General features: G+C 39.0%; 1 protein-coding gene across 3 annotated transcripts in view; it reads left to right on the forward strand.

The window, feature by feature from the left end:
* MAP3K5 (mitogen-activated protein kinase kinase kinase 5) overlaps window positions 1-13,860 on the forward strand; it is a 218,527-nt gene extending 204,667 nt beyond the window's left edge. For all 3 annotated transcript variants that reach the window (XM_068550870.1, XM_068550871.1, XM_068550872.1), the window contains 5 exons: window positions 4,674-4,917; window positions 9,249-9,361; window positions 10,362-10,474; window positions 12,301-12,377; window positions 13,094-13,860. In XM_068550870.1, coding sequence (XP_068406971.1) covers window positions 4,674-4,917; window positions 9,249-9,361; window positions 10,362-10,474; window positions 12,301-12,377; window positions 13,094-13,154 — 608 coding nt within the window. In that variant the 3' untranslated portion in view covers window positions 13,155-13,860. The remainder of the gene's footprint in view (window positions 1-4,673; window positions 4,918-9,248; window positions 9,362-10,361; window positions 10,475-12,300; window positions 12,378-13,093) is intronic.
* The last annotated feature ends 1,667 nt before the right edge of the window (window positions 13,861-15,527 follow it).

Here is a 15,527-nt window from a genome sequence, read left to right on the forward strand (position 1 = left end):
GTTGTGAAGCTGAATCAGTCATGTGCCCCATGTCCACAGTAATGTAAAATGACCAGCATTGTAAACTATATGCAGTGCTTGATGCAAGGATCATACGTCGTTCTGACAAGTATTGTGATCCTAATTGGCATCAGAAATACCTTGTGTTAAAGAAGCTTGGTCTAGTTATTTTCCCCTGGGGAATTAACCAGTTGGGGTGGAGTGGGAGGGTAGGGAGGTGGGAATAATATCGTTGTTTGATCCTGTCTTGCTGTTTTGGAAACATGCACCCGCTCTAATTTCCCACACATGGGCTTAAACGCCATCCACTCATTCCAGGGTCCCCTGGGTCCCTGCCTTTCTCCTGACACTTGGCTGACACATGTTATCTTTGTACATGCTTTTATGACTCTTCTGTATATTTGCCCTAGTTCTCCTTTAGGTTGTTATCTCTTTTAGGACAAAGACCAGATGCTCTGTCTCATTTGCATATTTTACAATGTCTATTCGATGATGTATCCTCAGGGAGCCACCATTGAAAGACCAAAATAACAAAGTATTGCATTCACTTACATTTTTAAAAAAAATAAATGTATTTATTTATTTATTCGGCTGCATTTGGTCTTCGTTGCTGTGCACGTGCTTTCTCTAGTTGTGGCGAGCAGGGACTACTCTTCGTTGTGGTGTGTGGGTTTCTCATTGCGGTGGCTTCTCTTGTTGCAGAGCACGGGCTCTCGGAGCGCAGGCTTCAGTACTTGTGGCACACAGGCTCAGTAGTTGTGGCTTGCAGGCTCTAGAGCCCAGGCTCAGTAGTTGTGGCACACAGGCTTAGTTGCCTGTGGCACGTGGGATCTTCCCAGACCAGGAATTGAACTTGTGTCCCTTGCATTGGCAGGCGGATTCTTAACCACTGCACCACCAGGAAAGTCCCTACAATTTTCTACTTTTTTCTAATTATTGAGAAAAATTTTTAGTCACTTGCACATAAGTAAAATGAATAATATATGATAATTTAAAGTGTACAGAGTTAGGGGAATGTAAGGGAACATTTAAATGTAATAATAAATATCAGAAATTTTCCTTCCCCCAAAGTGAGATTATATTCAGCAGGACAATAAACCTTTTAAATTGTTTTTAAAATTTCAGTTTAGAGACCATGAGAAAAAATTTAGAAAATTTAAAAGGCCTACTCTTGCTCTAATTTAATATAGAATTGAACTCTCTTAAATTATTTTTAAAGTAAGATTTTTTTTCACTGTTTTGTTCCGTTATAAATACAAATAATCCTAGTAGGATAACTTCCATTCTGCCAACATTTTTTGAGAGACTAATATGTCTTAGCCCCTATACCAGGTGCCAGGCTTACAAAACTTAAACACCTGATTTTGAGTCACACCTACTATAGATGATCTAGGAAATAGAATTTTGGAAGGAGAAAGGAGATAATGCAAAAAAAAAAAAGCAGTGTAGAGGTGGAGTTTGGTTAACCTTAAGAGATAAAGGGTGAGGATGTGGAGAAATTAGAACCTTTGTTCACTACTGGTGAGGCTGTAAAATGGTGCAGCCACTATGGAAAACAGTATAGTGGCTCCTCAAGAAATTAAAAATAGAGCTACCATATGTTCTAGCAATTCCTCTTCTGGGTATATATTCAGAAGAATTGAAAGCAGGATCTCAAAGAGATATTTGCACACCCAAGTCCATAGCGGCATTATTCACAATAGCCAAGAGGTAGAAGCAACACAAGTGTCCAACGATAGATGAATGGATAAACAAAATGTGGTATATCCATACAATGGAATATTATTCAGCCTTGAAAAGGAAGGAAATTCTGACACATGTTACAACATGGATAAACCTTAAAGACATATGCTAAGTGAAATAAGCCAGTCACAAAAAGACAAATAACTGCATGATTCCACTTTCATGAGGTATCAATAGCAGTCAAATTCATAGACACAGAAAGTAGAAAGGTGGTTGCCAAGGACAGGAGGGAGGGGAGAATGCAGAATTGTTGAATGAGTATAGAGTTTCAGTTTTGCAAGATGACGAAGTTCTGGAGATTAGTTGAAAAATAATGTGGACATATTTAACACTACTAAACTGTACCCTTAGAAATGGTTAAAATGGTACATTTTATGTCATGCATTGTTTCACCACGATAAAAAAAAAATTTGAAAATAAACAAAGATTGGTAAAGGAAGTCAGGGCTACATAAACCTGGCCCTAAAAAGGGCACTCTGGGGCTTCCCTGGTGGCACAGTGGTTGAGAATCTGCCTGCCAATGCAGGGGACACGGGTTCGAGCCCTGGTCTGGGAAGATCCCACATGCCGCGGAGCAACTGGGCCCGTGAGCCACAGTTACTGAGCCTGCGCGTCTGGAGCCTGTGCTCCACAACAAGAGAGGCTGCGATAGTGAGAGGCCCGTGCACCGCGATGAAGAGTGACCCCCGCTTGCCACAACTAGAGAAAGCCCTCACACAGAAACGAAGACCCAACACAGCCATAAATTAATTAATTAATTAATTTAAAAAAAAAAAAAGGGCACTCTGGTTTTGTTATGAGCAAAAGATGAGTTCTTGTTTAGATTGTTGAATTTGAAGTGCTTCCTGCACAGGAATATTTAGAGGTATTGGATGTAACAGAATCAGGGCTAGATTGTCATCCACACATCACATGTACTTACTCTTCATAGATTTTAATGAGCTCATCCATGGAGAGTAAGTAGAAACATAAAACTGAAGAATGGAATTCAGGTTCCAGCTTTTAAGGGGCAGGTAGTAGACAAAAAGGCTCTGACGAAGAGAAGCAGCAGCCAAAGATTTAAAGGAGAATACCATACACAGGTCAGTAAGGCAAAGAAAGAAAAGTTACCTGGAGGATTTGGCGATGGGTAGGCCCTTTGGTTGCCATAACGGCTATATTGGAGTGGTGGGAGGGGTCTTGCATCACTCCCACTTAAGAGCCCTCCCCCAGCACAGGGGCTCTTAACCTGTGGTTCACAGACACTCGGAACAGGCTTCAGGGAGTCAGTGAGCCCTCAAGAAACCCAGGGAAAATGCTGTATGAATGTGCTTCTCTACTGGGGAGAATCTCCATTGGCTTTCATCAGATTCTTGGTGGGTTCTGTGATCTAATGAAAGTTCCAGGTGCCCCACAATGAGACATCACCTCAGACCTGTAGGAATGGCTGTCATTAAATAGAACACAAATAACAAATGTTGGCGAGGAGGTGGGGAAAAGGGAACCCTCCTACACCGTTGGTGGGAATGTAAATGGGTGCAGCCACTGTGGAGAACAGTATGGAGGTTTCTCAAAAAACTAAAAACAGACCTACCATATGACCCAGTAATTCCACTCCTGGGGATATATCCAAAAGAAACAAAAGCAGTAATTTGAAAAGATACATGTATCCCAGTGTTCATAGCAGCGTTATTTACAACTGCCAAGGTAGCAACAGATGAATGGCTAAAGAAGTGTGTGTGTGTGTGTGTGTGTGTGTGTGTGTGTTTATAATACTACTCAGCCATACAAAAGAATGAAAATTTGCCCTTTGCAGCAACATGGATAGACTTGGAGGGCATTATGCTAAGTGAAATAAGTCAGACAGAAAAAGACAAATACAAAATTTCCACAAATATGATATCACTTATATGTAGAATCTAAAAAAGACAACAAATTAGTGAATAAAACAAAAAAGAAGCAGACTCACTGATACAGAGAACAAACAAGTGTTTACCAGTGGGGAGAGGGAAGGGGGGAGGGGCAATACGAGGGTAGAGGGAAAATAAGGGTTATTATGAGATTATATAAAATCATGTGTGTGAAACTTTTGAAAGTTGTAAAGGGCTATAGAATTTAAAGAATCTTTCATTCAAAAAAATAAAAGTTCCATGTGTCATAGCATATGGAACCAAGACCCAGTATTTCTGCTACCCTGATTTCACTTAAATTATGAATGTAGTTCCTTTTGAGGGGCCATTTTGAGAACCTAATCACAATTTATAATAGTTTTTCCCATGGGAAGGTATCATCCCAGTTCTGAAGTGACATGCAGATGAACTCGTGTCATACAGTGTTTTTAAGCTGGAGACTTGTAACTTTTACACTTTAGATTTCAATGGTTAGTCCACAGGTTAGGGTAGGACACACACCAAATGTAACCCAATAGTCAAAAGCGGATAGTCTTACTAGAGTGAATATAAGCATTGTGTGGCATTTTCAGTACACGCCTTACATTTTGAATGTTACAAGCAAAAAGCATTCTGTGTTCTTACTTTTGTTTATACAAGCTCTCTATATCTCAATTCCCTCATTTCTAAGTGAGTTAATAGTTGCCAGATATTATATAATTGAAAATATGAATTTTAATTGTGTAAACAAATTTTTATATTCTTAACAGGTTTTTACATAATTGCTTTCTGATTTTAACATGTTTCCCACATACCTTATGCACAGTGTGGAAGTTTCTCTTCTGTTTGAATTAGATCATTCTGAGTTTATACATCTTGTGAATTTTGCTAATTCACTGGAAAAACAAATCTGAAGTAATGCGCAGAAATCCATCATCACTTTTGGAAAAGCAGTTGGGAATACATCTCTTACTGATAGCAGGGGAGATGACATTCATGTCTTAAGAAATTAAGGCAATCGTTCTTATTTCATTAACAGTGTTGTTGATCATGTGCTTACAGAACTGAGGCCACATTTTAGCCTTGCATCTGAGAGTGATACCGCCGATCAAGAAGACTTGGATGCAGAAGATGACCATGAAGAACAGCCTTCAAATCAAACTGTCCGAAGACCTCATGTGGTCCTAGAAGATGCTGTGGCCACCTCAGGGGTGAGCACACTCAGTTCTACTGTATCCCACGACTCCCAGAGTGCTCACCGATCGCTGAATGTACAGCTTGGAAGGATGAAAATAGAAACAAATAGGTAAGTCCTATTCTGACATGGGTGGGTTTCTTTTTTCTTACTTTTATGTAAGTGCATGTGTTTGGGGTCTACTTTAAAGATTGGTCCGCAGAATATACAAAATATTATTCCTTTATCCCACTCATATAAACTTGATTTAATGCTTTATTCATTAAAATGAGAGATTTATTAGTCTCTTTAGTCAAATACATTTTCTGCTTCTACCAGTTGAGTCCTTCAGCAGCTCTTCTTTGATCACTGCTTTATCTCCAAGTGCACTGAGATTTTCAGAGTAACTTAGTTGTAACCTCATAGACTCTCTGGGATGCAGACTCAGAGCAGCGTGTACCGTCCAACAGATAGCTGAAAGACAGGCAGAGAGTCTGTGTTCTTGAGAGCGTGTGATGGGGAATATCAGGTTCTTTCAGGAGAGGAAGAGCTCTGTTCTTGAGGAGATAAAATTAATGGTTCAAAAGCTTTTCATTTTAGAGCCTTGAAAGGATGATCTGTTGACCACATTTGTGATTCTACTTTATTTTTAATATGCTGTGTCATATCTGGAGTTTAATTTTGCTTTGAGAATTTGATACCACAGAACCCACATGATCAGGTTATTGAGTGAACAGTAAATATTTCCTGTTCTTCACAGATGTTGGCACAGTTCAAGGTCTGAATCTTTATGATTTATAGCTTCCTGTGCTGGTTACAGTTGACATGTGGGCAACTGACTTTATGACTTTGGGTTTTGACAGGGAAAACTTTTTTTTTGGGGGGGTGAATCAATAAATGTTGTTCAAATATTTAGCAACCTTAGTTGAAAATCCAAGTTGTTCACCAGGGAGATAAATCCATTTTATTTTTAGTCATAAGTTCAGGTTTTGGATAAGCTTGAATACCAAGCTTGTATGAGTAGTACAAACCTCATCCTGTATTTAGAAACGTGAATTTTAGTTGCGTGATTAAGTAAATCCATACATATCTTCTATGATTTACATACAGAAATCTTTCTGAATAAAGGGAAAGTGCCCTTCTGACTTCTTTATCCCAGTCTTGTTCTCTGAAACCCAGCTCTTTACTTCGCATCTCTATTACTTAGTGGAAAAGAACTGGAGCCTTTTCTAAGACTTCATCGAAATCTTCGTGTCCCTCTTTTCCTGCTCTTCTCAAGTAATAGTCCCATCATGACGCTCCATCCATTATAGTAGCTGTTGACTTCAGTCAGTTCTCTTCAGTTTACTGTCTGTCGCTCAATCCTGGGGTTGTTTTTTCATACCCACATTTTCATACCCAGAGCCACCCCACCCCACTCTGCCCATGCCTTCCAGACAGTAAAGCTACTTTATTTACCAGCGAGCTGGTACATTTGCTCCTCTGGCCCCTGAACCTTCTGTCTGCATATCCTGGCTTATGTCACTAGAATGTGTCTCTCCTGAGTGCAGTCTTTTCCTTCTCTCCTCAGTCCATTTGCATTACCCTGACTTACACCCCGTCCCCGCCATCTGTCCACCATGCTCGATCCATCTGTAGTCCCTGAGGGCTGCCTTTCTCCGGCTGCTTTCTTCAGGTCTTCACATCTCTTTTCTGAGGGTCTAAGCTAGCTGAGGGCCTGCTTCCCACGTCTGCCCGCAAGACTGACCACATTTCTTTACTACATTAGTATGTTGTTAACACTTCTTACAGGGGCCCACTCATTTGTTTTTTCTCTGTGTATTTACACATGTATCTGTGAAATCTATATGGTTGTTGGCCTCCTTTTTTCTTTTTCTAGTAGGATCTCCCACAGCTCCTCCACCACCCCCAGAAAAGTGAGACCAGGTACAACATTCACTTCACACAGGATTTAAAGAAAGGGCAGCTGCTTCTGTCCAAGTGCTGATAAGGGGCTGGTCATGTCTATATTGGTCCTTGTAGTTTTCAGTGGAATATTCCTTGATATATAGATGCACATATATTGCAAAATAAATTGAGGAAATGTTAGTGTGTTTTTAGGAAAGTTTGTAAACCCTCGGGCTAGAAATCTTAAGCTTATATTTAGGATAATCACTGATAAAGATACATCACGTTTATCCAGCTCTTGATGATTGGATCATCGATAATACTAAATGGCAGAAAATAACAAAAAAGCTTTAGAATGTATGCTTTGCTTAAAGTATATGCTTACAGAAAATGTTCTGACAATAATTTGCTTCACACAAGGAGTTGGGACAGTACTGCAGAGGTAGTTAAAATCTAACTCAGGAGGAGCTGACTGGTTATCTAATTTCCCTTTCCTGCAATTCTGGAATTACCCGCCAACCCAGCTCCTCACCCACACCCATCTGAGTTAAAAAATTGATCTCATGGCTGATCCTTGCCAAACTTCTCTGGAACAGAGAGGCAGTCATTTGCCTTGGTTTCAAAGGATTTCCCTACTAACTGAAGACAAAGTAAAAATAAAACTGATGGGCTGGATGGATATGCCCTTAAAAGAAATAATTTTGAGAGCTGGATTTGGGACAAATGAGGTGGCCTGTCAATGCTTTGCTTCCAATGTTAAGTTCTGGCTTTTAAGATAAAAAGGAAATATATAGTCTAGGTAAACATGGGTTAAATTCTAGAAAATTTCACTTGTGTTCTTTGAGAAAAACAATAAGAATATGCTGTCACTATTCCATACATGTAAATTAGCAAGAAAGACAAAAATATGTACCAGACCAAAAAATTGCCAACTTAAAAAAATTCATAATGAGCTTGCTATCTATTTCTTTGAATATCATTCATATTAGAGTAGGTAAAAGTCTCCCTTAATCCTCTGCTTCCCTCTTGCTTTCAGTTCCTACTGCTTAATCCACCTAATTGTGCACTGTTTACTCTGCAGTTGTCTTTAAACAAGCTGTCTTCTGGAACCAATCTCTCTGTCTGCCTCTCATTGTGTTTTCCTTTTGTCTCACCTCTGCTACCTACTCTACTGTGACCCTTTCTTGTACCTAATGGCCTCACGTGTCTCTGTTGTGTGGGAAAGAGGTGGAGCCTGGGGGTCAGGGAAACAAACCCTCTTAAGCCCTGGATGGCCTCTTTTCCAGGGCCTGAGGCGGCAGCAGGGAACAGAACAGCCCTTCTTAAAGGCCAGGCACTGTGCTTGGCACTTCACCTATACTGTCTCATTTAGTGCTCACAGTAATCCTTTCAGGAAGTTCTAGTTTTCCTTTTTACAAACGAGAAAACTGAAGCCCAGAGGCGTTAAGTAATCTGTCAAGGTTAACACAGGAAGTGGGTGGCTGAATCAGGATACAAGCCCAGGGCTGTCTTCTGTCGGGCTGTGCTGCCTTCAGACCATGTCAGCTGAAGCAGAAACAAACTTTTGGAATGGAATCTGGTCCTGAGTTAAATCTGTCAATACTCAGAAAGTAAAATAAATACAGCTTGCTAAGAGCTATAGGGCATGCAACAGTGTACCTTGATGATCTTATAAATGATTATGTATCTTAAATTATTATACTTCTGAATCCAAGTTACTCGAAGATAGTTTTCTAAAAAATCAGAACATCTCTCTTTACAACCTGGAATGTTTTCCCAGAAAACTGTGTTGGGAATGGTGAGTGGGTTACCACTTGGCTCTCAGTTGTATAGTGAACCTTTCATGGGTAAGAACTATGTGTAATAATATTTCTCCTTGTTTCTTTGGAGAATGCATCAGATGCCAGCTAGGAACAAATGTACCAGGAACACAGCTATCCTTTTACCCACTTCACTGCTCCCCTTAGAAGGAGAGAAATAACAGTAGCAACCACAACAACCCAAGCAACCACCATTAACATTTATTGAGGATTTATTATACGCCAGGTACTATAGGTGACCTCACCTGTAGTTAACTTCTCAAATTTTCATAGTTTAAAAAAAGTGACTACCTTTCTGCTTTGCATTGCCTATCGTATTACCCATATTGACCAACTGTTTTAGATGAGGGGCCATACCTGTAAAATATAAGTCTGTTAATATCATATATAAACTTTTTTGCCATTTATGGTCATAAAAAGAAACAGAACAACATCTCTGAAGATTCTGGCAGACAACTGGGGGTGGAAGTTTTAAATTCTTGTCTGGAAACACGCCTTCTAGAGCTTTGCTGCTCAACTTGGGGGTCTGTGGGCCAGCAACATGAGTATCAGCTGGGAGCTCATTAGAAATGCAGAAGCTCAGAGGTCCCTCCCCTAACACTCCCCAGCCCCAGGTTACTGGATCAGAATCTGCATTTCAATAAAATCCCAGGGGTGTCTGTGTTCATTACAGCTTGAGAAGCCCTTGTCTAGAAGGTCACTCTGTGGCTGCTCTAGCTTTATTATCCTGTCAACCAATGTAATTTCCTTCTGCAGATTACTGGAAGAATTGGTTCAGAAAGAGAAAGAATTACAAGCACTCCTTCATCAAGCTATCGAAGAAAGAGACCAAGAAATTAAACACCTGAAGCTTAAGTCCCAACCAATAGGTGAATAGCAGAAAATTTTAAAGTAATACTGTTCAACCAGGCTGCCACAAAAAGCTAGAAAGCCAACAGGTAGCTTTATGGCATGGCTTAATCAGCATCTGTCACTTGTACCACAGCTACAAGCAGAAGTTGCCTTAAAAAAAATCCAGTTCTTAATTGTAGCCAGCTATCATTTCTTATAAGTGCAGTAACAATAAGATGATTCATAATCACCATTTCCTGAGATTATATGTTATTGAAGTAAGTAGGGCTCTCCATTTTTTTGTCCTTATTTCTTTTTAAGATTTCACAATGAAATTACTAGAATAAAATAATATTTTTTGTCATTTTGCATTTGTATTCTGTGTTTTCTAGTGTTCCCACCCCCCCTTATAACTTGACAAGGCTTAAACAGAATCAAGATACGGTAATAAAAAGTCATAAATTGGATACACCTTAAACTAATACAATGTTATATGTCAGTTATATCTCAATTTTTTTAAAAAGTCAGATGGAACTTTGAAGAAATCTATTCTGTGAGAAATTGAGTATGAAAGATAATCTTTAGACAATCTTATTTAGCCTGTTTAGAGGAAAATAAAGTTCATATTTTTTTTGTTCAGATATATGGTCCTTCCATATTATTGCAAATAGTGGAAAAAGAGATTATTATAATTATATGGCTCTCTGCTAATTATGCTCATCTTCGTTGCATGAAAAACACACAGTACAATTTTGGTGTACCATTTTATTCTAAGAAGCTATAAAATTGATATGAAACTATAAGGTGGGAGTATCATTAATTATTGTTACTGACTCTCCATTTACTAGTATACTAAGCAGTGTTAAAGAGTTTTATTTATATTATCATGTAGACTACCAATCTCAATGGTTTCTATTAATTATACTCTGATAGAGAAAAATCTTTTAAAGTATCAATAAATGTTGACCAGGAGGGTCTCAGATGACCTCTGTTAGCTGAAGCTAAGAGCGTCCTTCCCTCCCCTCAATGCTGTTCTAGATATTCCTGGGTTGCCTGTGTGTCACCTGAATTCTCCTGGCGCAAATACTGAAGATTCTGAACTTACTGAATGGCTGAGAGAAAATGGAGCCGATGAAGACACTATAAGTCGGGTAAAGAAAACATTCTGTGGGACAAGCATTCTTTCACTTTGTTTCATAATGTTGAGTGCCTACTATGTGCTAGGCACAGGGGGTACACTGGTGAGAAATGCAGACCCAACCCTGCCCTCACAGACCAGGGTAGGCAGATGATAATCAAGTAATCCCATAGATACAAGTGCAATTATGTCGTGGTCAATTCTGTGAAGGAAAGGTTATCAAGTGTTACGAGACAGAGGGAGGGAGAAGCTGGGGAAGGTTTTTTGAGATGACCAGTGAGCTGAAGTCTAAAGGGGTATGTAGGAATACACTATCTGTATGTATGTTCTGGGGTGGGGGGCAGATGAGAAGGGAAAACTCTTTGGAGGTAGAGGTGCAGAATGTGCAGAGGCAGGTGAAAGCTCTGTGGTCCAGAACTCCTAAGGATTTTTATGTTGTTGAGTTGAAAATAAAGAGTAGGAAAAGTCAAGACAGAACTGAAAGAAAAAAGTTCTTCTGTTTCTAACTCTTTCTCTTGTTTGTTAACTTTTTAATTCTCTTGTGACATTCTTAGACTCCACTGGGCAGCAGCAATTTATTGCTACTTAATAAACTAGACTAGTTAGTGAACTTATGGCAGAAACAGACACTTTCTATATAGACTATATTATGTCTCTAAGAACCTAATTCATCTCTGCTCCCTATAGGGAGCTTTTGTAGTCAGCATGAATAGCATTTCTTTATGTTTTAAGATTACATAATATGTATACACATATATACATAGTAAGAGGTTACATTTTTATTATTTTATAGAAAGGGCCTCAGTACAATATTACATTGATTTCAGTTTTATATTTAAATTTTTTAAACAACTAAGAATAAAGATGTATTTCTCTTGACTTGATAATTTATTGGACCACTAAATAAAATTTAGGGTCTCCTTAGAAATCTGCATAACAAATTATATAAATTTAAAGGACTCTCTTGCCTATGGGAAATAATGTATCCAATCAAGTTCATCAAAATATTTTTCCCTTGGGCTTCCCTGGTGGCGCAGTGGTTGAGAATCTGCCTGCCAATGCAGGGGACATGGGTTCGAGCCCTGGTCTGGGAAGATCCCACATGCCGCGGAGCAGCTGGGCCCGTGAGCCACAACTGCTGAGCCTGTGCATCTGGAGCCTGTGCTCCGCAACAAGAGAGGCCGCAACAGTGAGAGGCCCGCACACCGCAATGAAGAGTGGCCCCCACTTGCCGCAACTAGAGAAAGCCCTCGCACAGAAACGAAGACCCAACACAGCCAAAAATTAATTTAAAAATATATATATGTATTTTTCCCTCTAACTTAGGTTCAAATCAAAATTAAGGAGTAGTAATTGATGATCCACTAAATCACTGCCCTTCTTAAAAGATTTAGAATTAAAAGCTTCACTTAAATTCAGGACTCTGATTTTGTAGTAAGTATTGGAAAGTACCTTTTATCAGAAATTAAGTGTAAGCAACACTTTTTATCCACTAGAGAAAAATAAAGCTACAAAGCGGTACACCCTAAATAAAAACATTATTTTATAAGCAGCAGGTGTAATTACAAGCAAGTCTTACCTATTCATCAGAAAACCAATCAGAAATTCTGTGTTGCTTGTAATCTTTATGCTCCTGGAAGGCATATGGATGTATTTCTTTGTAATTATTTTGTAATAGGGGGAACTTTTTTCTAATAATTCCAAAAAGATTATGTCTTTAGTGGATTTCCTTTTAGATTTTTTTTTCATTATTGCCAACGTTTACATTATGGATAGTTTGCTACTTATTGAAAGTACATAAAACATCTTACTTTTGTGCATATTTTACTTTCTCCACAGTTTTTGGCTGAGGATTATTCACTAGCAGATGTTCTCTACTATGTTACACGTGACGATTTAAAATGCCTGAGACTAAGGTACCACTTTTCTTTCTATTCAGTCTCATCATGATGGAAAGCGCACTGGGCTGAGATCAGGAAGCCTGGGTCCCTTCCGTCCTGGGTCGCTACCTAGCTCTAACTAGCTCTACAGTCCTGGGTAAAGCTCTCTGGTTCTCAGCTGCTCTGAGAAACCTGAGTTAGTTGTAGAAGGCTATTATTGGGAGCTCTAATAAGCAATGTGTCTATATCAGTAAATGCAAAGTCAGCTGGAAGACTTTTCTTGATAACATATCAGATTAAGACCATACAGATATTCTAAAGCTGCCTTAAACAAATGCTCTAATTTGGTTCATGATTGTGTCATGCTTAATAGAAATATCAGGATGAGGTACTGATTTACCATCCAAATACCTGCCATAATCTGATACAGTTTCTTATAATAATTTGGTTTTTCCATCAGGCCAAGCACATACATAACTATTACTCTGACCCACCTCTAGAAAGACACATTTCAAAAGTGCGGAAAGTCTAAAATGATGCTTTGGGCCCTGGTAGTCTGTGGGAGTGGAAAGGAAAGGCATGGAGGGATGAGGAGAAAATATATACAAAAAGAATACATAATGACTGATAAAGACTTTGGGATCTTCATGTTCTGATCAGAGCCACTGAAAGCTAAGAAGTCACTTTCATATCTCAAGGGCACTGTTTCAAATGAAGTGATCGCTTCACCATGTTCTTGTGTCTTTAAACAGGGGAGGGATGCTGTGTACACTGTGGAAAGCCATCACTGACTTTCGAGACAAACAGACTTGACTGTCGCTCAATTTGTTTCCACCTTTCCACGGAGATTCTAAAAACGAATACAGACCTGATCTTCTAGGCGAGGGAGAATCGAAGGGAGAGGAGAAAGAAGCTGCACTTTAAATCCAGTATTTGTTTACTCTAAATTTGTTAGAAATTTCCTAACTGCTTCTACTTCTATGATTCATAAGGACTCTTTGTAAGGACTCTCAAAATAATCCTAAACACTGCGATGTTTGGGATTATTTTAGTCTGAACATTTGTATGGAAATATTGTTAATTCAGCAGCTATAGCACTTCAGCCAAATGTTTATTTCACACGAAACGGATAGAACATTTCATGTGATTGTGCATCACTGGAACAAAACCAAAATGTGACCATAACTTTTTAGGCTTATATGTGTTTGTAATATGCCCTAATAATTTGAGTAGAAGTACGTGATTTTGATTATTGTATAAAGTTTATGGGGTTTTTTTTTAAGTGTGCAGAATCTGAGAGCAATGGTTTTTACTTACCTGTATTAATTGTAATATTGACTATATTTTGTAACTTAAGTTTCCGGTCTAGAGTACATTCGTTTGAGTCATTTATGTACTACTGAACTGTACCAGTTGCACCTGCCTGCATCCTAGTAACGTTAGCTTGTTCTAAAGCTACCCCTTGTGTCATATTTACTCTAAAAAGTAAAAAGACTCTTGACATACTGTTTTGATAAATTCTAAAGAATTCGTATTTTGTTTTGGCAATCTAGATAATTACTGTGTCAAAATTCTAACCGTTTCTTCATCTCTAACATTAAATAGAATCTGTCTTCTCTTCAGGTAGTCAAAGAACAACTGACGTCCAAGTCATTCCTCAGGGCTACAGAGTGGTAAAAGAGAGAACGTGGAAAAACAGAATAAAAGAAAGTCAGTGTCTTTTTCTCAAGGCCCCAAGTTACCATGGATGACTATTGTGTACCTCAGAGGGGCTGCAATAGCATCCCAATGGAGAACACTGCATTTTCTATTCCCTTAATTTTAGTTCTCATATTTGAGGGAAATATTTTAATTTTAAGCTGGATACGTATTATATTTTATAAGCCTGCCCATGTGAATAGGATGAAGTCTGAAGCTCCTAGGTGGATGAATGACATAAACAAATTTCTTAAATACAGAGGAACCTGTTTATTATGCAAGATAGAAATATCAGAGCTGTATCATGACTTGATCCATACAGAACAGTCTTTGATAAAACAGGAGGCATCTTTACTTCTATGTAAAAATCAACATACTATATATATATATATATATTTTTTTTTTTTTTTTAATATTCATTTATTTATTTGGTTGCATTAGGTTGTAGTTGCGGCAGGTGGGCTCCTTAGTTGCGGCTCCAGGGCTCCTTTAGTTGTGGCTTGCCAGCTCCTTAGTTGCAGCTTGCAGTCTCCTTAGTTGTGGCATGCGAACTCTAAGTTGTGGCATGCGTGTGGGATCTAGTTCCCTGACCAGGGATCGAACCCAGGCCCCCTGCATTGGGAGCACTGAGTCTTATCCGCTGCGCCACCAGGGAAGTCCCATCAGCATACAATATATTTTTTGTATATTGCATTAGAGTATGCGAAAAGTTCTCACTGATATGTCCTCATCTGATACTTGCAACAACATAGGTGCATCTTTTTCTTACATCCCAATCCTGAGGACAGATAGTTGCCTCCTGTGTCCTGTGGGGAAATCTCAAAGGAGGTGAGGTATAAATTAAATGATATATCATTTCACTCATATTGAAACACAGGGTAACTTCTTCATTAAGCCACAGTTCATATCCCCACCTGTAATGGTAAAGTGCTTTTTTTAGACCATATACAGGATCATGCTACCCATCTTCAGCCGACTCTTTAATGATATAATCTCCCCTTGGGATCTTCCTCTTACCCTATATCTATGGGCAAATATCCCACTATCCCTACATGGTTCATAATACATTCCCAGACTAGCATCACTAGGTTTTCTTAATTCTTGTTTTTGTTTGTTTTTTTTTTCCAGAATTCTGGGTCTTAGTCACAAAAGAAGGCAATTCCATTATGGCCCAATTTTCATGAAAGGTTTGCATTAAAAGGCCTTTGGCATCCATCTAGGCCAGTGAGTCTCAACCCAGCTTCACATTATCATGACCTGGATGCTTTAAAAACTATATTGATGCTACCACCTCAGAGAAACCGTTGTTATTGGTTTGGGGTAGGGCCCAGAGGTCTTTTTACAAAGCTCTACAGATAACTTAAAACTATCAAGCCCCACCTCCTAATTCCAAGTGACACCTGGAGAGGTACACGGACAGCCCCTTTCCATTGAGGTGGCAGTCAGATGGTTACTATTCATTGTTCATTTAGTGCAGCAAGAGTCCAA

This window comes from Eschrichtius robustus, chromosome 9 (genome assembly GCF_028021215.1).
Source record: "Eschrichtius robustus isolate mEscRob2 chromosome 9, mEscRob2.pri, whole genome shotgun sequence".
Lineage (NCBI taxonomy): Eukaryota > Metazoa > Chordata > Mammalia > Artiodactyla > Eschrichtiidae > Eschrichtius > Eschrichtius robustus.